The sequence below is a fragment of the Amblyomma americanum genome, chromosome 2 (genome assembly GCF_052857255.1).
Source record: "Amblyomma americanum isolate KBUSLIRL-KWMA chromosome 2, ASM5285725v1, whole genome shotgun sequence".
Lineage (NCBI taxonomy): Eukaryota > Metazoa > Arthropoda > Arachnida > Ixodida > Ixodidae > Amblyomma > Amblyomma americanum.
In genome coordinates, this window is record NC_135498.1 from 86,552,122 (window position 1) to 86,572,487 (window position 20,366).

Sequence of the window (20,366 nt, forward strand, 5' to 3'; positions counted from 1 at the left end):
ACAGCCTCCTTTTTAACGAGAGCCTTCAATTTGAACACGTAATTGAAGAAGTAAGTAAGCTAACGAGCAGTTTCGAAACAGGAGGACAAATTTCCTTACTGTATTCATTTAGATGCAGGCGTTTAGGCCGCAGCTGCATGTTGTGAGTAGGGCAGCAGCGTTATCGTGGAGCGTTCAAAACCTCGCGTGGCCTGCTGTGCCCTACATGCGACGCTCAGAACCAAATTTTGTGTATTTTCACACACGCTGACCAAAATGAGAACACATTAGGCTCTAAATTAGGTGCCTTTTTGAGATTGCGAGAGTAAAAACCAGCGTCAGTGGTACGGCTACACAGGAGATTGAAGCATGCATACTCCAGTGGACGGCCAAGGCATTCATCAGAACATAGGGCAGGCTGACAAAGTTAAGCTCACACAAGTCTGACTTTCGATTTTCGCCACCTTTCCTGCATAGCAACATGGCCGTACTACTGCCTTGATTGCTATTATACTTCGTCAGCTTTCGCGCGGCAGCCAGTCAGGCAGCGTCCTTGTGTAAACTCATCTTTCTGGTTGTGATGAATCAATGAAAATTCATCTTTCTTATTGTGATGATTTCATGAAGGCGAAATGTACCCTGCACGAAAGAGTCAATCATTGGCGGCCGCTCTAGTAAACTTTGCAGATGTTGCAGCCCCTTCGCGATGGCAGATGCCCTCTTTTGTTGACTGCAATTCAAGCCTGTGCTCCAATGCGCTCACTATTGTGGTGTTCTTCCGTGCAAGCAAGAGCCACGAAGTTGCAGCGAAGTGCGCTGGCGGAATTGATTCCTTCTAACAAAGTTGCTGGTGAGCGCCAGCAGAACTGGGCCGCCATCAGTGACAAGCTAGGACGAAACGCTGCGACAGCGCTCGGCCCCGCAGTATGCAAGTCTGTCTGACCAAAGGCGAGGAGGAACCGCCTCCGGAAGCGTGAAAGTCCGAACTGTTTTGTTTTTATTTTCGCTGGTCGCGCTGCGCCGGCCTAGCCCAACTTCCTCTTTCATGTCCGCCGCTGCGTGCCGTGGCCTGTGAGCCAAGCACGGCGCGGGGGGCGCTACAAGCCCTTACCGAAGGGGCGTATACCAGTAGCACGCGTGTCGCTATCATTCTGCGCGCAGCCACAGCAGCTATGAGTATGTGACCTATGAAATCAGAAATACTTCTTGGTAACCGCTAGGCATCCTGGCTAGTACTTTGCCGGCGTGTATGTCTTGCGTGTTTTGTAGCCAATATGAGCGTTCATTAAAAACGCAACGAATAATTCTATAATTACGCCTTCATTATCAGACACTAAATGGTTTTTCATGGCACTAACACTGTTGTCTCTAATTTTTCCTTGATTTAAACCTCCATATTTCGACCTCCTGTAAGAAAGCACACTAAAAAATGTCACATACAATGTTTACATCGTTAAAACGGCATCAAGAGTTTCCTTGTGTACATCTTTAGTCCTCGTTGAAACATTCCTTTCTGACCTCCTGTAGGAAAAGAATCTAAAAAATGCCAATTAGATTGCTTATCTCGCTACGGCGTCGTGTGCATTTTCTGTGGATGCGTGGTCACTAACTGCGCATATATTCAAAAAATTTGGCTCGCATATCTGGCATTTTACCACGAGCAACTCGGTTCTGATTCATCAGTTCTTCAATGTCACAAACAATTCCTAAACGTTATGCCTAAGTGCCGTTGTGAATCTTTACCTGCTCATTCGCGAGAGACGCTGGATGAACGTATTGACTACAATCAACAAGCACTGATAAAATATGCGTATCAGAACAAAAATGCGACTGAAAAGGCTCCCGATGCGCACGTTCGAGTGCATATGGTGTTTCTGTGAGGCCAGCTAAATGGAAGCCCACCATCATTAGACAAGTCAACGACGGAAAAATTTTCACAAAAAAATTCTTGGAAACTTTCGACGCCCTTTAATCATACTTTCAACCTCAGTGCTTCTGCTGGCAGATTCTCTTCACAGAGTGACATTTTTTCCCCTTCCATTGAAGGGTGGATTCCGTAGTGTCGTCTGGGCGGACTGCATACAAGCTATCATTATGATTGCTGCGCCAATCACGATCATAGCGAAGGTCATCAACGACTCCAGGACTGTGTCTCCTCCTCTTACTGCGATAAGTGAGTTCAACGTAACGAAATACCTGATTAGGTAAGGAGCACAATATAAGTGACACTTCGACATTCTGTGCTCGGCACTTTGCAGAAAAGATTAAACGAGCTATCCCCTCAGCAGATGCTGACATTTAGTTTACTTGAAGTATTGTTACCGTAAAATGTGTTACATTGAGCTTGGGGCAAAATTGAAACACCTACCAAATCTGCTTATTAAATACGTCGCATATACAGTCTATGCATTTTTATGCATTTATCTCTAATTGAAGTCCGGACTCTCCGGTGTCAGCGCATCAAACACTACACCTTGAAAGCACTGGCTATCCCATTGTTTTTACTTTTAAATTATATTTTCTTTCCTTTTTATCATATTCAAAAACTTATTTTGTAGCAAGCAAGGACAGTTAGATTTCCTGTGTGTAAACAGAGCAGGGAGTCAACTTACAGCGCACATTCATTTCGGCTATCTTGTCGATTCGAATATTTGGCAAAATTTTTTGTGACGATTTGCATAGATGTGAAAATGGTGGAGTTAGAGCAAGACCGCATCGATGTGAGATCTGATGGAAAAGTGATGTCTGAAACATTTGTGACGCTTAGCCCACTGAAACGTACAAAAATGTGAAGGATGAATTACATTTTAAAACATCGCCTAACGGCATCCGCACTTGCCTATGAATATGAATGAAGCATAAATTCTAAGCCTGAGCAATGCCTATACGTAAAATACTGCGCTGCGAAGAGCCTCTAACCAGGTCCGACTATATGTCATTCATACACAATGAAAATATAAATGTCTTAATAGTGGTATTTACAGGCGGAAACGGCGCTAGTTCTTAACAACTGAGATTAAACGAACTAAAATAAATTTACGTTATTTGACCTCAGAGAGGGAAAGAGAAAGGGAGAACCCTTTGTTTAAAAAGAAAATTTAGCCGGCGTTAAAAATCGCTGACATGCTACTCTGCGGGGGTAAGGGAATTTGGGAGATAGAGACGGAAAGAGAGCGGTGCGGAAAAGGTAAGATAAAGAAAATAAAAAGGGGTGAAGACAAAATGCGGCCAATAAATATGTACTAAGTTGCAGCGGCGAGTAATGATGAAGTACATCGTCTGTCAAATGGGCTAGAAAAGTTCACCGTGTGAAGAATGCATAAAGGTGACATGAACGTGGAACTAGAGCTTGTTGAGGTGTCCAATGTAATTTAAATATGCAAAGAAAAAGTGCGCTCCACGTCACTTTTGCTTAAGGCAAGCTAAGGCCCCTAAACGAATGTGCATTGTTTGAGGCTATTTGATATGACGTGAGCCTTATCTCCGTTTTAGCGCGTGCGCCTTCTACATACAAGTTGTTTTTTGCACAAGATGACAGTTCTACTTTTAAAAAGCAGGGCTGCAAGCAAATAAGGTACCAATGCGTATTTTCGAATATATGTTTGGCACGTTGGCTGCCTAAATTGCAGTTGATTGCTTTTACAGCAACCACGTTGATATGACCACTGACGACAATATGTGGACAATGCTGTTGGCGGGTTCACCATACGCTCTGGTGCGAGCGGGGTTCGACCAGATGGCTGTGCAAAGGTTCATGGCTGCTAGGACTCTCAGTGAAGCCAGATGGTGTGCATTATCTTTTGTTGACACCTTTACTGCGTGAATGCAACATGATGTCAAATTGACCTATGCGAGCTGTTTGACTCGTTTCAGGATCGCCGTCGCCGGCACGCTTTTTGTCGTAGCCTTCTTTGCATCAGTCGGCTTCGCCGCTCTTGCGCTGGTCTATTGGTACGGAGACTGCGACCCACTCGTCTACGGGGCTATCACGAGTTACGACCAGGTAACCGCAGGCTGTGCTTTGCAACCGCTGTGGGCTATGCATACTGAAAAATGCCTAATCAATAACGAAAATAGGTGACATTGAAGCGCTGGCGTAGCCATTTCTTTCGTACATTACGTAAAGTTGCGGTTCGCAACAACCACGAGTGAAAAGAATCGTCGCTATTTCTTTGTACTCTGTTGGTGGTCGAATCAGTTTACCAGCTGAAATCTCGTACATGCTCAAATTTCAATAATATAATGTTAGCAGTACCCGCGTCATGTTATGCGACAAGCTGAGAGGTCATTATTCTATATATAGGAGCATGACTAAAGGAGTGATCTTCGAGGCGAAGTGCACATATGATAAGCTTGAACACGCTCTTCGCTTGTTCTCAGTTGCGACATGATTACCGAAAATAGTTCCCAGATTATATTAGGCGAGATTCAGAAGTTCAAAATTTGATGGCAACCTTCGCATTCAAGTTCGACAGCTTTTTAGTCAAGAACTCTACCCTTGGAAAACCTGAAATAATCTCTGAATACAGTTTTTATCCTGTGATTTTCAACATTCACGCAATCAATAAGCCATATGTGTTGTATGTACCCGATGTTTGCATTCATTTTCTTCGAAACAAAAATAAAACTTTGTGTACCCTCTAAGACTATTCCGAAGATACATTAAAATGCAGAACGCATTTTTTCTAATTGAAATTACTTTTGGCTCATTTCACGGAAAATTATAAATTGAACCTAAACCGCATGAAATGACTGATAAAGGAGACGAATGAATAACTGTAAAGGCTATGCTACAGAATTTTAAAAAAAGACTAAGCTCAGGATATGATCTGCTGCTTACTTGGAATATAGCTCTTTTTTTCTTGGCCTTTTTAAAAGAATAACAGCGCCTTCGCGTAAACATAATACCACCAGCTTAAGAATGATTCGTTAATGAAACGTTGAGCAGAGTGTGCGGTCGAAGTAGCGTGAAATGGCACTGTGCTCAAATTATGGATACCCACAAAATTCCTAGGACCTAAGCGAGTGACCAATCAAGGTTTCATGCAAGCGTAATTTTTGGGGAGTCTTCAGGCTAAACTGTTTAAGAGGTTCACGGCACCCGTCTATTATATTTTAAGAGAATCAAAAATTATAAAAAGATTTCTTTGGGCCCTATGAGGGCCTACGGGATGTTAGTGCTAGAATTTTAGCAGAGAGCGGAAAGAGGCGAGGTCTTAAACTTGATTGAAAGCATGCAGTCCAGTTTTAATACTGAGAAGAAAAATAATTTTTGAAACTTAGGATGGCGATGTATTCTAGCAAAGAAATCTGGAAAAATGAACTGACTGTTTTAAATAATATGCGTGCTCTTTGGGTAAAAGAGGCTCTAAGTGACACCAAAACGAGTAGCTTTGGACAACACATAACTTTTCGGCGTATTCCACATTAGCAATGACAGAAACTCTCTTCACGCCTAATCCTACGAAAAGAGTATACAGAACAATAGCCATTTCGTTGTCAAATGTCCCAAATCGTCGAATGTTTGTGAATAAATTGGCGTTCTTTTGTTCTTTCCTTTTAGATTGTTCCTTATTACCTGAGGGAAAGCCTTTCCGACGTCAACATGCTCCGGGGTTTATTTCTGGCTGGACTTCTCAGTGCGTCTACAAGGTGCGCCGTAACCTGGCTTCTTATGACTGCATTGTGCCATTTATGCGCTAGGAGGTTATCGCAAAGTTAAGGAATGCTGACAATAGAAAATTGTTGTGATGAAAAATAAGTTCATGGCGTTAGCTTATTATAAATTGAACGCTCTAACAATAAAAGCGGTTAAGAATAAGACAACTCACCAACACCAGACCAAGCAAGTGGCATGAAAGTCTCCACAGAAATGTTTTACAGACAACGCCTGTTATTGCTATGCAAAGCAAAAAGAGTAGCAAAAGAAAGATATGATGATTTTTATACTCTTTGCAGCACTGTTTCGTCTGTCGTCAACACCCACGCAGCAACGTTTTACTTCGACGTTGTCGCACCGTTCTTCAAGATGAATGATCGCAAGAGCGCTGTTCTTATGCGGCTCCTAGGTACGGGTGTCTTTATTATTATTATTATTATTATTATTATTATTATTATTATTATTATTATTATTATTATTATTATTATTATTATTATTATTATTATTATTATTATTATTATTATTATTATTATTATTATTATTAATATTATTATTATTATTATTACTCAAATATATGCAGAATGAGTGATGGTGGCGTCAAGGGATAGGTGGTGTTAGCCACAGGATGAATACGTCGGCAATGGCTCGCCTGTATCGCGTAGTCGGTCTAATGTACTTGCTCAGTTTACGTTCAATAAATTTTTGCCCGGAGGCAAGAGGTAAACTCCTCATGCAGCCTTCATACGCGAACGCATTTTTTAACAACTTTTTGAAAACGCAATACATCATTGACAAGTCGTATAATGCGCAAGAGGCGGAGGTTGCACGAGGTAAGGAAGGCAGGAACAAGCTTTTCGGTAATACGGCAATATTTTGTTTTGTTTATAGGTTCTCACACCTGCTGGAGAGTACCCACGTAAAAGACTTAAAACAATGCAGACAGAAGCGGGATATGAAGAGCCTCCACTGAAGCAATTACCAAAACAGTTAGCTGCTCGAAATGCGTAAAAATAAGTTGCGACGAATATTTATTTATTTATTTATTTATTTATTATATTTTATTTATTTGCCAAATACTGTGGACAAAATACGGTCCAAGCAGTAGAGACAGTACAAAACACTTAAGTACAAAACTTCGATCTTGTAAGAAGAAAACGCATACATGACAACAAAACAAGTACTAAAGAAAGACGACGAACACTTATACACCGCTAAATACTCAAGCAGCACAGGTCATCGGCCCAATATTGCAACAGGATGGTCCCATCCTGGTCCTTTGTAGGGCCAGCTTTGCCAATGCAGTTCTAATGTTGGGCCAAGGAAAGGAGCAACACTCAACAATATAGCGCGTCACAGGCAGCGCCAATCGACAGTTGAAATTACTCAGGGGAGGCAAGCAAAGGAGAATCATGAGGCAGTGCGTTCCAGTCAGTAATCGTATCAGGAAAACATGAATACTTATCGGAATTCGTGCGGGCAAAAATGGGAACAATGTAGTCTTTATTCTTATGACGAGATTTCGTAGAAGACTGTTCAGTTATGTGATCGTGGGATCTATGCCTACTTTTGAAAAATACAAATGACTAAGAAATTTAATTCGAGGTTACAGGTTACAAAATGGTTAGCATATTGTATCAGCTTTAAACGAACTCACATCCTTTGTTTTTTACCCAACCCCCCGAGAGACCTCTAGTAAATAATATGATTGAGTGCAAAGATGATTATTCAGCAGCACGAAAAGTCTTCAGCCGGTATCGAGAAGCAAGGCTCCAACATTTCCTGGAAGAATTAGTTTACACAGTACTGAGCCTTTGAGATCTTTCAGTATTTTACTGTAGATATGTAGTCATCTCCACTATTCAATCTTTTCCGCACTTGTTTCTGGAATCTAAGATTCCGTTTGATTTTTTCCTGCTAGGTAGATAACTCCAGCAAACCTCTCGCCAGACCTTGTTTCATGGCGCTCGCATGAAGCTGCAGTTGGCCAAGACATCATGTCATTCTACAGCAAGACGTGTAAATGTTAGTTAAAAAGCAATTTAGGAGCTTCTTGTCTACACTCAATCTCTCTTCAGGAAATGAATTCCTTTGTTTATACGTTCCTCTCTCCCGCGATAAGGTGACCATTTCGTGCCACGCAGCACCTGCTCACGCCTTATGCAGGCTTCGCTGTCAAAAAGCGTCACTCGTGGCCGTAAGACGAGGTCAAATACTTCTAAACAGCTCTAGGGAGGTATGTGTGCGCCTGCGGAGGGGGGAGGTGGAGGGATATGAGTGGTTAACGGGATACCCGCTGTAACAGTTTTCCTCTAGGTAGACACTTGGACTACGCCTTGAAAAAAGCGAATAAGCAGGACCAAAACGGAGAGGCATTAAGATTATAGGCAACGTTTAGACTTTCTTAAAAGGTCGCATCATCTCGTGAGGTTCCACCACGCCGTCTTTCTTCACGACTAGTCGTGAACGCAGCAAATGCCTGCTGTTGCTTTGATATCAGGGTGCAGTGTACTTCTATTCGCGTATGGTCGCGTCATCGTTGGACGGCATCCAAAGCGGTATGCCAAGCGCCTACCGGTGTTCATAATCCAGAGCATACGGTGTGCCAGTATTGTTCAGCTGCAGTATTACGATTGAGGATAGACACACCACAATATATTGCTCATTATTCTGGATGACAGCCAGGCTCACTTACGTTGACATAGGCACAGCATAATCAATTTCGTTGTCACATCATGATCAAACGGATGTTGAAGTCAGGTAGACGGTTGTCACATAAAATTCACCTCTTTTTTCAGCTGTTGCGAGTGGCACCATAATGACAATTTACGCTATCTTCATACCATATTTAGGCGGCGCCATACGGGTACGTGCATTGTGCAGAACTGGTTTCTTACGTTTGCATCAAAAGATTTCTAAAATGTTTCCAATGTCCCGCAGGTTTTTATGTCCCTGTACTCCTCCGCTTGCGGTCCTTTCGCGGGGCTTATACTTCTAGCAATATCATCGCCATGGGTGAACGCGAAGGTTCGTACTCTTCCATAAATATCTTAGAAATGTCGCACTTCAGTTCTGACTCAGTAATGAGACTGGCCCTCGATTGTATCGGGCTACGCGCAGCCTGTCGTACCTAAATTGTCTTTCAGCGTGTTCTTTGCGTCTCTTTAAAATAGTTGGTCTCCTTGTTCTCACTCTATCACCTGCGTTATGCCCACGACGTGAAGCAATTTTGCTCTGCCGCGTCAGGTTTGGTGTCGCGTTGACGAACCGTCACTGCTTCGTTATTGATACGGATGACAACCATGCGAGTGCTATAAGCAGGTGCGACGAAACCATAGAACTAATTATCTATGTGTGTCCCGCATACTTTACCCAATGATAGTCTCAGTTTCGTGCTATGGAGCGACTTTAAACGCGCCCGCTGACTGGGGTGAAGATTCTCAGACAGTGACCCCAGCGATTGTAAGTTATAAAGGCCTGCGAGGTAATGCTCCGTTTCTTGAGAGCGTCAAAAAGGCTATGGCTTTTCCCCGCGCTTTCTGCCTACTCACTTCAATATTTTGTAACTTCTTTTTCTATTTCACTCCAGTGTCATTTTATCCCTCTACCCTAGAGGTGAGTAGCACACTAATATTCTTCTGCCGGTTAAAAAGATAATGAACAAAAGACATTTGTATCCTAGATTTCTCCCCAAGAAAAAGCAGTCACACTTAAAGTGACCAAAACAACTTCATTGAAGCATAATTGAGCACAAATAATTTCAGTCAAGATTTCTTTGAAACCTTCCACAATACGGTATGTGACGTCAATCTTGCCCGTCGCAAGCTATCCCCAGCATGGACCGCGCGAAAGTTAATTTCTTTTGATATGCAACCGCTTTGTTGTACAGATATTTTGTTTGGCTTTCTCGTGTTCATGCTTCAAATTTCGTTGTTGTACACTTTGTGTGACTACTTGGCATAATAGGCCCAAATTGGACATCCCCATCTATTGAAACGACGGCGAACCAACAAAACAACTCTTAGCAGGTACGATGCCGGTCGAGATATCTTTCACCCGCCAGAAGAACGAGCAGGAAGGGTGTCCTGAAATACGCACTAACCAGCCAGCTTGCCTATGGCGCTGCTGAGGGGAGTCCCCACGTCCTGCCTGCCAGCTGGTACGCTGGCGCGCGCTGAGTGCGGACCGCCGGCCGCTCACAAAAAGCCAGAAATAAAACAGCCATCCAAGAAAAAGTAACAAAAATGATATCTGTATACTTGTGTAAGCGTGTTTTACGGATTGAAATCTGGCGCTTTCTCAATATTTCCAGATTTTAAATCGCTTAAGCCTCTCCACCTGCCCCGTTCCTCCTCCTCCTCTCGTTATCTATATATATATATATTGGTTGAGTTCCTTCAAAATTCCAAACATCAAGAATTTAGGTCTTTACTCGCTTCTACACTAAAAGAACTTGGCCCATTCTGATTTATTGGGAAAAATGTTCAGCTGCAGAAACGTAACCGCAAACTTTGCTGAACCTCGATGGCGGCGGAAGCCATAAGGTGCATGTGCGCACTATCTTATAGGGACATGTCGGAGAACCCCAAATATGAAAAATTACTCACCATTACATATCTAAACGTAGGCTGCTACCTACACCCGATCCGTTGTTAAATAATAAACAGGCCGTCACGCTTGAGGTGCTTGACTTCACCATTCACCCTTTCTTTTTCTCTTTTCTTTTTATTTTCACCTTCCCCTTCTCTACGCTTCTCTTCTTTCACCCTCACCTGGAGTAGCATGCCAGGTCGACAACCAGGCAGGCCTCTCCTGTCCCACTAAAGTTCTCCTCCTCTTCCTCCCAACTGGTCGAAGCTCTTCCGGAGCCCTCTACTACGGTACCTAGCTCTCTGTTCCAACTTTCACTCCCACCTTCGTTCCTTTCCTCACGGCGTGGTTGAGGTGCCCGCCGAGAGTGACACAGCTGCGACGCTCACCTTGTCTCAAAGCCGATTTATTTGTTATTTATTTGCTTTTTCACGCAGTGCATTTTAAAGACGCAACTCCTCGCTACTGCTCTCTTCTCCATCCAGGGTAGGAGAGAGGTCACGTCAGACGTGCACAAGGGCATGGCGTGGAATGGCAGGCGCCATGCTGCGCACTCACTTCCATTGGTTTCAGAATGGCGCAATATTTCTAGATACAAATCTCCATTGGCAATACCTGTCTATTTGTAGGAGTTACGAAGTTAACGGCTAGAATTTGCTTAATAATTTTAGTAGTTTTCAACAATTTCATTGCTCCAACGGCATAATTGCACATAAAAGCCCAAAGATTAAAAATTGGCGTAGAACTTTGCAGAAACACCCATTGTTTTACACACGAAAACTATCTTCAACAACAATCCGAGTGGTGTAGAATATTATTCAAAACCTGCAACTGGCATTTCTATTTACAGGGAGCGGCTTGGGCCTGCTTGATAGTGTGTGCACTCCATCTTTGGCACGCGTTTGGCCGAAGCCTCTCTGGCTTCTCGCCATCGCATGTCCTGTATGGGACCTTGGACCGCTGCCCAAATACAACGGGCCTAAATCAAACAGTCAGCGTCACTTTGGCACAAGTGGATTCATCGCTTTTTGAAAGGTGGAACTCTTATACTCACAAAAAAATACTAGCACCGGACTTACAGCTGTGCACAATCTTAAAGACGCAATTGGGGCGACCATAGCATTTTTCTATACGCATGACCTTTAGCACCGGACTGACGATCTATGTAGAACGCGGTTAAATGATCCATCTATTGAGCTCCCCACGTAAATGAATGGATCATACCTTACAATGCGGAACCCATTAGGATGTAGCAAATTGTCGATGTATTTTACAGCGGCTTGTTTTTCATATTTGAGATTTTCGTCATGAAAAAAGCAGTGTGAAGAGTTCAGAACACCGTCCTTTTTTTTCTCACACGCTGCTATCAGAACCAGACTTCCTAAGGCTTGAGTGAGGTGCGACTTTGTTCGCAAATCTTTAAATCCCAACCCAGAGGTCAAAAACACATCGTTTGCCGACTGGCAAAGCGTACGCACTCGAGTATAAAGGGTAGTTCGAAACCAAAGTGTGCATATATATAGAAAGAAATTTTTATATTCGTTCCTTATTTCAAGCCGCCGCGGTGGCTAAGTGGTTATGGCGCTCGGCTGCTGGCCCGAAAGACGCGGGTTCGATCCTGGCCACGGAGCGTCGAATTTCGGTACAGGCGCAATTCTAGAGACCCGTGTACTGTGCGATGTCAGTGCACGTTAGAGAACCCCAGGAGGTCGAAATTTCCGGAGCCTTTCACTACGGCGTCTCTCATAACCTGAGTCGCTTTGGGATATTAAATTCCTATAAATCATAAATCATAAATCATTCCTTATTCCAAGTCAAAACTTTCACTAGAGCTTTCGCGCCTGTGTCCTAAGAAGAACACCGAAGGTTTTGAGCGTTTTACGGGAATGTTAATCGCAATGTCTTCCGTAGCCTTCCCATGTAATCTACGTTTGCATGCGACTAATATTCTTCTGCTCCTCACGTTAGCATATTTGCCATGCCCTTCTCATCAATATAAATCACTACAGGGCTGCGTAGAATCTGGCCAGCTGTCTTAGTGCAACGATGAACGCGAAAAAAAGTGAATGTTTGCATTCAGCAGCCACTGTTGCTACAGATTAATTACGCTGCAGCAGTCTGCAAACTTCTCCGCGTTATAAATGTTCAAGTTCTTAAAGCCCTTTGGTTCATGACTGTAAGCAGAATAATTTCACAGGGAAGCATTAATGCATCGCATTTTATTAAATGTAATACCTTTCATATACCAATTGATCATACCTTACAATGCGGAACCCATCAGGATGTAGCAAATTGTCGATGTATTTTACAGCAGCTTTCATTTCATATTTGGGCTTTTCATCATGAAAATTTCTAAGCTAAAATTATGTCCATATAATCGCCAAAAGGCAGTTCTTGAAATCCTGTCGAGCGCAGAAAGCTAGTGCGGTGGATAGGTACAAGATGGTGAGATGGCCATACGTGTATTGTTGCTCAAAAAGCAGTGTGAAATGTTCAGAACCCCGTCCCTTTTTTTCTCACACGCTGCTGTCGGAACCAGACTTTTAGACTTGGTTGAGGTGCGACTTAGGTCGCAAGTCTTTAAATCCGAACCCAGGGGTAAAAAGCTGATTCGCAAAGCCGTTCAGAAATGAATTTACGAGCCTAATAAAGGAAGATAAAGACGAATAAATACTAACTAAAGCTCAGACGAATAAAAAAAAGCTTCAGACGAAAAAATAAAGCATAAAAAAGCCACAGCAGCAGACGAAAAATAAAGCTCCAGAAGAATAAAGGAAGTTTTGTCCTTATTAGCCTTCGGAAGTGCATATAGCTATGCGAAATAATTGCTTCATATGGGCGTACTCCCGTTATGAGCCATCGCCGGTAGCACCAGATCTGTGGCAGAATTTTCTACCGCTAGCATCATTTGTGCATTCCTCGTATGTCAGCTGTGTAACAGCACCCTTCGCATTCTCTTTTATGCAGCTCGGGCGTGTTCCCGCTCTATCAACTGTCGTTCTTCTGGATGTCCTTTATTGGAGCGGTGTTCACTATTGTTCTTGGCACTGTCTTCAGTCTTGTGACAGGCGAGTACCTGAGCCGTGTTTCTTTTATTGCATGTTCCTAGTCGGAAGTGATTAAGGAGGTGGTGCGATAAGTGGATAAAATCGGAGGCACCAATTAGCTCGGTCAGCGAAACTGTTATTCTCTTCAATGAGTTCGAACATTCTTTGCAATGCCAGGAGTCTTTGAAGGCATTGTGCTGTCTTCTGAATGAAAACTCATTTACGCGATATGATCACGCCGGCTTCTTGCAGTGACACTTAACATATGATTCAACATTCATGGACAAGTAGTTAGTGTATATATTTAGGTTATGCTGTGCGAAAAATTAATAGCATACGTCAAATTTAACAGATAAATGTTCACCAAAAGTATACAGACGTTTGTGCTATGCCGCTCGTTGTGAGGAGACAATAACAGGTGTTACGAGGTTCTGCTTAACACCCGCTTCACCCTTTTGCACAACACGCGTACCCCGGTGCCTCATCTCTCCCACCGTGCTGCGTTCTAGATGTCATATCCCTCAACCTCGGAGCTGCACCCATAAAATACCGTATATCTCTCGGTCTCACCGGGCTAAGCTATGGCTCTCCAACTCCTGGTGTCTCTCACCTCCTAGTTCGTTTTCCTCTAGCCATTTCCCTCTATCTTACTTCTCCTACTCTCCTATCTCTCTCCCCCTTTCTCAATGCACAAATATACGACTTCGTAGTGAGAGTGCGGAGGTCTGCGCAAAAGAAAAAGATGATAGGTTTGCTCACATTAACAACGAAGATTTAAAATTCAGTTATATTTTATCGAGTGAACCTGAAAGAGCGGTCCTAGAAACCAATAAATCTCACGCTGATATTCGATGACAAGTCGTCGACATAACCCGCCTTCCCTTAATGACAGTATGATCCAGCTGCTACAGCTATGTCAACATAGAGTCAACATAGAGGTAGCTAAAATTGGGATATGATGGTTGATTTGGCGTTTCCAGTAACCTAGCTTGTTAGCACAAACATTAAAAATTATTTGCGATGCCTTCTGTATGCTGTCTAATGGTGGAACGAATTTTAAATTTGGTAAAGATTTCTTTGATGCCATTCAAACCTTAATCTAACAGAGACTAGTGAAAATAAAAGCTTCATAAGTAACGAGCTGGGCGAATTGGTTTTCATTAAAACGTGTCTTGCTAGCGCATGCGGAGATTCCGGGATCCATGTCGTTTTACGTCTTCATCCCTGTCTACGACCGCTCGCGGCAGCAGCCTCCCATTTACTGATAGTGCGACATACTTGATGTTGAAATACTCTACGCAGGAGGCTTACACAAAAATTTTTGCCACACCATGGATTCTTCTCTTAGCACTCTTACCAAAGCGGCCCTGAAAGGGCGCACATTTTGTACACGTCAAATGATTTGAAATTGAAATGGAAAGTTTATCTAGCATGCACTAAACACGAGAAAGGGGACTCACTGGACAAAAATCTGCCTAAGGCAGCTTGAAGTCGCACCCAGTGCCCCAAATATACGTATAGCGACAACAGTATGTTTGCGTACAAGCTTCAGTACAGCACAATATCTCCCTCACATGAAAAAACGAGACAAAGAAAAAAAAGCAGTATAAAGCTCACCGCGCACTCAACAATAGTGTACATACATAAAAATAGAAAACAACAAACATTACAATACACCTTACTTGTCTACAATGATTCCACAAAACATTTTTAAAAATGTATATGGCGCACAGTAACTGATTGCGTGAGATTTCTTCTCTACGTTCTGTTTTCTACCGGAATGTTAAGGTAATGTGCTATTTTGCCGGATATAGAAGCTTTTCCTTATAGGGTGAGGCAAAAAGATGCAAGCCAGGACAAGTGGCACCGCGTATTGTGCACTGGTGTGTACAATACAATACACTGGTGTGTACAATACAAACGTCACCTGCCATGGCTTGCATGGTGTCTACTGATGAAGATTAAGGCTTCCAGGACGAGTTCAATATTTGTTTTTACTGCATTATTTACGTGCACATTAATTAAAAAGGGTGCGAAGTATCAATACGTGAAATACCATATTGCTTAATGTACTGAAACGCAAGGGAATGTTTTGGTATGTTTTGAATCAGCCTGACTGCATTTAATATGGAGATTGAATCTCCCCACTTTGTAGCTGAATCGGCCACGCCTATTCTTCTGGAAGAGAAGTCAATAGTAGCCACGGTACTAAAGTCAAAGCTTAAAGAAGGCGGCTTGAAGGCCAAGCATCGAGCACAGAACAGCCGTGAGCAAAGGCGCTGTCACGCAGAGCAACGAACCGACCGGCCCAGTATGCGGCTGCCACAAACTAACCGCTGTTTTATAATGGGGCGCGCATTTTGTGCAGCTCATTTCATCCGAACGCGTGCGTTTAACGGCAAAATAGCATGCAAATTTTGTTTTTAGTTTCGCAGTTGTGCGGTCAATTTTGCACATTCCGTTCTTGTAGCCTATCGCGAAAGGCAATATAAAGTGATAGCGTATCGCTCTCGTTTCATGCAGGTGATTCCACTACACCAAGAAAAAACCTGCATTTGATCAGCGGCTGCTTCCTGAAAATATGGAGGCGTGTTGGATGTCTTCGTAGGAGACTTCAGGCAAGTTTTTCAAATGACTAACCTCCAGCGCTTCTAATGATGCAGCTTGTTACGGTGAGTTGCTTCACAACCACATGAGTGAGTTAAGTGTGTCAATAATGACGAAAATCGGCCTCATATGCGAGGTGTATCAGGGAAGACTTCAGATAATTTTGAAAAACAGGCTTTTTGAGCTAGAATATGGCTTTGGCGGCATAATATTACCAGTGTTGTTGGACAGCAGAAATCCATTGAATCGTCACAAATAATAAACTGGTTAACTTATTTTCAGTAATTATTTTTTAACTATTAGGCCCAGGTCTTTATTAGGAGCTAAATAAGTGTTTAGGTTTTCGAAAACGCGATTACCGTCGGCGCTGTAGCCTAACAAATTATGGTGACATCGCACCAGAATACATGCGCTTTCGAAAAGCATGCCGGCAAAGCAGCCTCTCCAGAGCAACAACTAGTCGAAAAATTCAAGTTCTGTCAAGCCATAGCGCAAAGGGTAATCTCGTTATCAAAATTCAAGAAACAGATGTTGCTATCACTATTGACTAGCCGCAAATCTGTAATTGCAAATAGGTGCCTGACAGTGATAGTTAAAGTATTAATTATTTAAAGTTATTAACCAACTTAGTACTTAAGACGATGCATGTTTTCTGGTGTCCGCCAGTACTAGTAACACTATGCCGCCAAAGCCATATATAAAAAAAAGTCAAATTTTTTAAAATCCCTTAAAATTTTCCGTGAGACACCAGGTACAGTCAGTTTGGACGCATTTATTATTCTTTCTCTCTCCTAACAGCAGTAATCTTCATCTCTCAGTCTGTTTTGTGGCACATATAATTTTACAGAGAAGTTCTGCGAGAAGCATTCCATACTTACGCTGCAACTGCCTTTAGTGCCATGTGTTTCACGTCAGTTGCTACGTTTACCTGTACCTGGGCTCCTGCTCTTTTATATCTTGCGCAGGTTATCTGGACCGCGCTTCTTTGGCATGCCTTCCTTGCACAATTAGCATCTCTCCATTGTTGCCGTGCGTCTTATTTATACCGGGAACTACGAAGCGCTGTCTTGCCTAAATGCAGTTTTTGTTGCTGCCTGTTTTTATCCCTTTTTGTTATTCACCTTTTCATGGTATATCATAATTTATCGCCACCTTACCATATCTGTGCGGTCATTCAGCTATGTGCTAGCCATGTTTATATCATAACTGGTACTTAGAAAATGATGATACACGTCATGTTGATGATGCTTTCAGTGGATATGTGTTGTGCTCAGTGGATAATGATAACGAGGAGACAGTCAACGGTACCGGCCTTATTAGCCAGACATAAAGGAATATTTCGAAAACTTTTTGTTTTTTATGCACAATGGAGTGGTAATCCTAAAGGCTCTTAATGCAGCCAGAATACGGCATACAAAGAATTCCAAAGTGCCTAGGGTATTGCGGCCTGGTATCCTCAGGTGCCGAAATCAGACGGGTTAGTTCAACTCTTAACACGTGCTCTTGTTTCTGGAACTCTGCTAGCCGAAAAAGCCATCTGCTTGCTGTCTGGGCGAATAATAATTTAATACTTCCCTTGTTTTCACAGCAGCTTATTTGCGGAATTTAACTCCGAGAGAAGGCAGGAAGATCTGCCCAGAATATTGAGTTTTCTACTGACACTTATTCACTAAGATATGCCTGCAGACTCCTGTGCTTTAATACAAATGTGACAAATAGGTGCTCAAAAAGCTACCTCATAGATGTCATAAACTGATTGCTTAACGCCCGTTGGAAGATCGCTGCACTACGTGTCTGGCGCTCAAGCTTTTTCTATGAAAGGCGCCAACAATGAAGAATTTACGCTTCTTGCCTTGCATAATTGCTTTACATTTGCGAAATTTTGATCAGCTTTTTTATTTGACCAACTGAGTATTTTTATCCTCGAAGCTGATGAGGAGCGAGAAAACGTGTTTGGGGACTTTTTATTTGTGTAAAATGCATAAAGTGACCGTTTATGCAGCACTTGCAAAGATCATAAATAGTATCATGCTGCTAATCCACAGTGAACAGCCTTTTCTTTTGGCGTGAAGCCAGACTTTGCCGAGCAGACGCGAAGTGTGGAGTTCAAAAATGAAGGTTTTTATTGCAGATTGAACATATATCCCCAGAACTAACTTCAATACAGTAGGTCTCATAACCACTAAATATGGCAGCCGAAACACGGATAGAGAGAACAAAGACAAAACAAGTGCCTTTGTCACTTGCTTTTGTGACAGGTCGAACAAATATTGCAACGAAAAGCGAACAATGACGAAATTGGTTATATAACCAACCTCCTTCAGGAAGCCGTACAAGGTCCCTCACAGCCATGACCAATCGGCGTAAACAGAAAATGCAGGCGACCACTCAGTATCCTTTTGCACAGCAAATTGAAAGAGACCCCAAGTTTACATCCCGCGTGTTAAGGGGGCTTTGAAACGTCTTCCGCGGCAAGCACATGAACTCGCTAAATCAATGGATTGTTTTGTCATGAACACTTGAGGCGAATAATACACTTCTACACGCAGCAGAAACCCACAGTCACGCGGGAAAGTTGGCATGCTGTTTCAGGTGACTTTTTCATGTTCCCACCCTTCTCCGTTGCATCGCTCCTGCTATACCAGTTCAGAGATGGCTATTGGTTACATTCTTTAAGACGCTAGGCCGCTAGCATGGCGGAGAATAAACGGCTTAGCTCCAGCGGGTCAGGAAGCTCTCCCCCGGAGGTGGGGCCGGCGGAGATGCGCCGACCTTTCAGCGTGCATAAAGCGACGAGAGGAAACGGAAAGGCGCGAAGACGCTGAAATTTAAACTTTCACTACAGATAACTCAGCTTTTACAACTCAGCTGCGCAGACCTAGCACAACTTTATTAGAGCCCCATTCTTAGGCCCTTTAAACTTTCAGCCTCTCGTGCTGTATGTGAATGTCGTCGTCTTCATTAACATACATCCTTGCGTAAGTCAGTCCAAAAGCAAGAGTCGCGAACGCTCTCACGGCCGAGCCCAATATTGAACGCATAGCCGGTTTAGAAGCAAAAAAAAAAGCGCATGGAAGCTTCATCTGACAAGCACGCAGAAATACACACTGAATGGTTGAAGACTTCTTCCACGAACTTGTTTCATCATTTTTGTTAACCAACTCGGACAAAAAGAATCTAAGGATATCGCTTTGGCATCGTAATGGTAATTAATTTACCTTCAGCTTTTTTTGTAAATCAGCTATTTATTTAGGTGCACCGAGAACGCAATGTGCAGACTTCAGCTGTCAATTACTGCCTTTTATTTCGTGCGAAAGCATAACCCGTTGAATATCTTGGTATTTCTGAATTAGGCTGTGTCGTCCATTGTGAATGTAACTAAATCTAGCAGCACTTTGTTCGCCTCCAAGCTTTCAAGCCAGTAAAAATTATATGATAACCTTACTATGCTTGTATTATTTTCAGAAAGTATCCACAATGATGGAGAAAGGGTGTAATTGTTAGTAGAAGCATCATAAAAACGCAGAATTGAAATTTCAACCTGTTGCCAGGTGCTATAAGCAAGACGAATACATGCATACTTCATGGAACTGTCATTTTTGTTCTATTTCAACAGCTACAGGAACACGTGCGCAAAACCGACATCACCGGTCGTGATGATCCAGTTGATGACGAACACACAGCCCTCGGAAGCGAACTCCAGGCCATCACGGGTGCACAAGCGGAAGAAATGCACTTTGTTCGGTAACTTTGTTCAGCTCAATTATTTCAGCAAAAAGAAAGAAAATGTGAACAGACAGGTTTCTTTGCAAGGCTTAATTAGGCGTCGGATTTTCAAAGGCGTCAAAGAGGCTAGAGCCTTGAAAAAAAATAAAGACTCTTGTTTCTAAGAAGCCAGCATCATTTTCCCGCGTCAATTTTTTCTTCAGGAGCATATTGACTTCTGGTCGTCATGACAACAGCATTTCTAGGACGCATACTTGCGCTGTGAGAAATACTCTGGCCAGTGCACCTGTACATTGCTCACACACAAATATTGCACGTTAAGTTCAGCTTGGGGTCACACTCGCAGTGTAGTGCGTCTGAAACTCTCACTGCTTCGCAGTGTATTAATAAAACACATCTGTGAGCCAGAAAACCAGCACCCAAAATGCACACTATCAGACTTTGCAGTAGTTGATTTACTGTGTTGCAATAACAGGAATTTAAATACATTTTTATTAATTTTCTGCACAATCCACTACATTTCTGATCAAGTAGTTTAGTAATGCAATGAAATTAGTTAGAGGCTGTAACTTGGCAGGCAAACTAATTATTTACTTTAAAATTACTTTCATTAAAATGGACAACAGCTGTTTGTGTCAACCAAGGTTTGTTCTATTTTGTGCTAACTTAGCAGAGCGCCTCAGAGGCAGAAACCTCCAATGCGAAGCCTGCGCCCGTGTATCGAAAAGAGTGTGCGTGTCGAGACAATCAAGGGCAGCTGG

At 42.7% G+C, this 20,366-nt stretch overlaps 1 protein-coding gene across 1 annotated transcript in view; it reads left to right on the plus strand.

The window, feature by feature from the left end:
• LOC144119857 (sodium-coupled monocarboxylate transporter 2-like) overlaps positions 1–19,627 on the plus strand; it is a 32,224-nt gene extending 12,597 nt beyond the window's left edge. The window contains exons 6-16 of the mRNA XM_077652379.1: positions 2,026–2,183; positions 3,625–3,765; positions 3,853–3,982; positions 5,543–5,631; positions 5,938–6,047; positions 8,434–8,501; positions 8,576–8,662; positions 11,076–11,260; positions 13,193–13,293; positions 15,796–15,890; positions 19,496–19,627. Of these exons, the coding sequence (XP_077508505.1) occupies positions 2,026–2,183; positions 3,625–3,765; positions 3,853–3,982; positions 5,543–5,631; positions 5,938–6,047; positions 8,434–8,501; positions 8,576–8,662; positions 11,076–11,260; positions 13,193–13,293; positions 15,796–15,890; positions 19,496–19,627 (1,296 nt within the window). The remainder of the gene's footprint in view (positions 1–2,025; positions 2,184–3,624; positions 3,766–3,852; positions 3,983–5,542; positions 5,632–5,937; positions 6,048–8,433; positions 8,502–8,575; positions 8,663–11,075; positions 11,261–13,192; positions 13,294–15,795; positions 15,891–19,495) is intronic.
• The last annotated feature ends 739 nt before the right edge of the window (positions 19,628–20,366 follow it).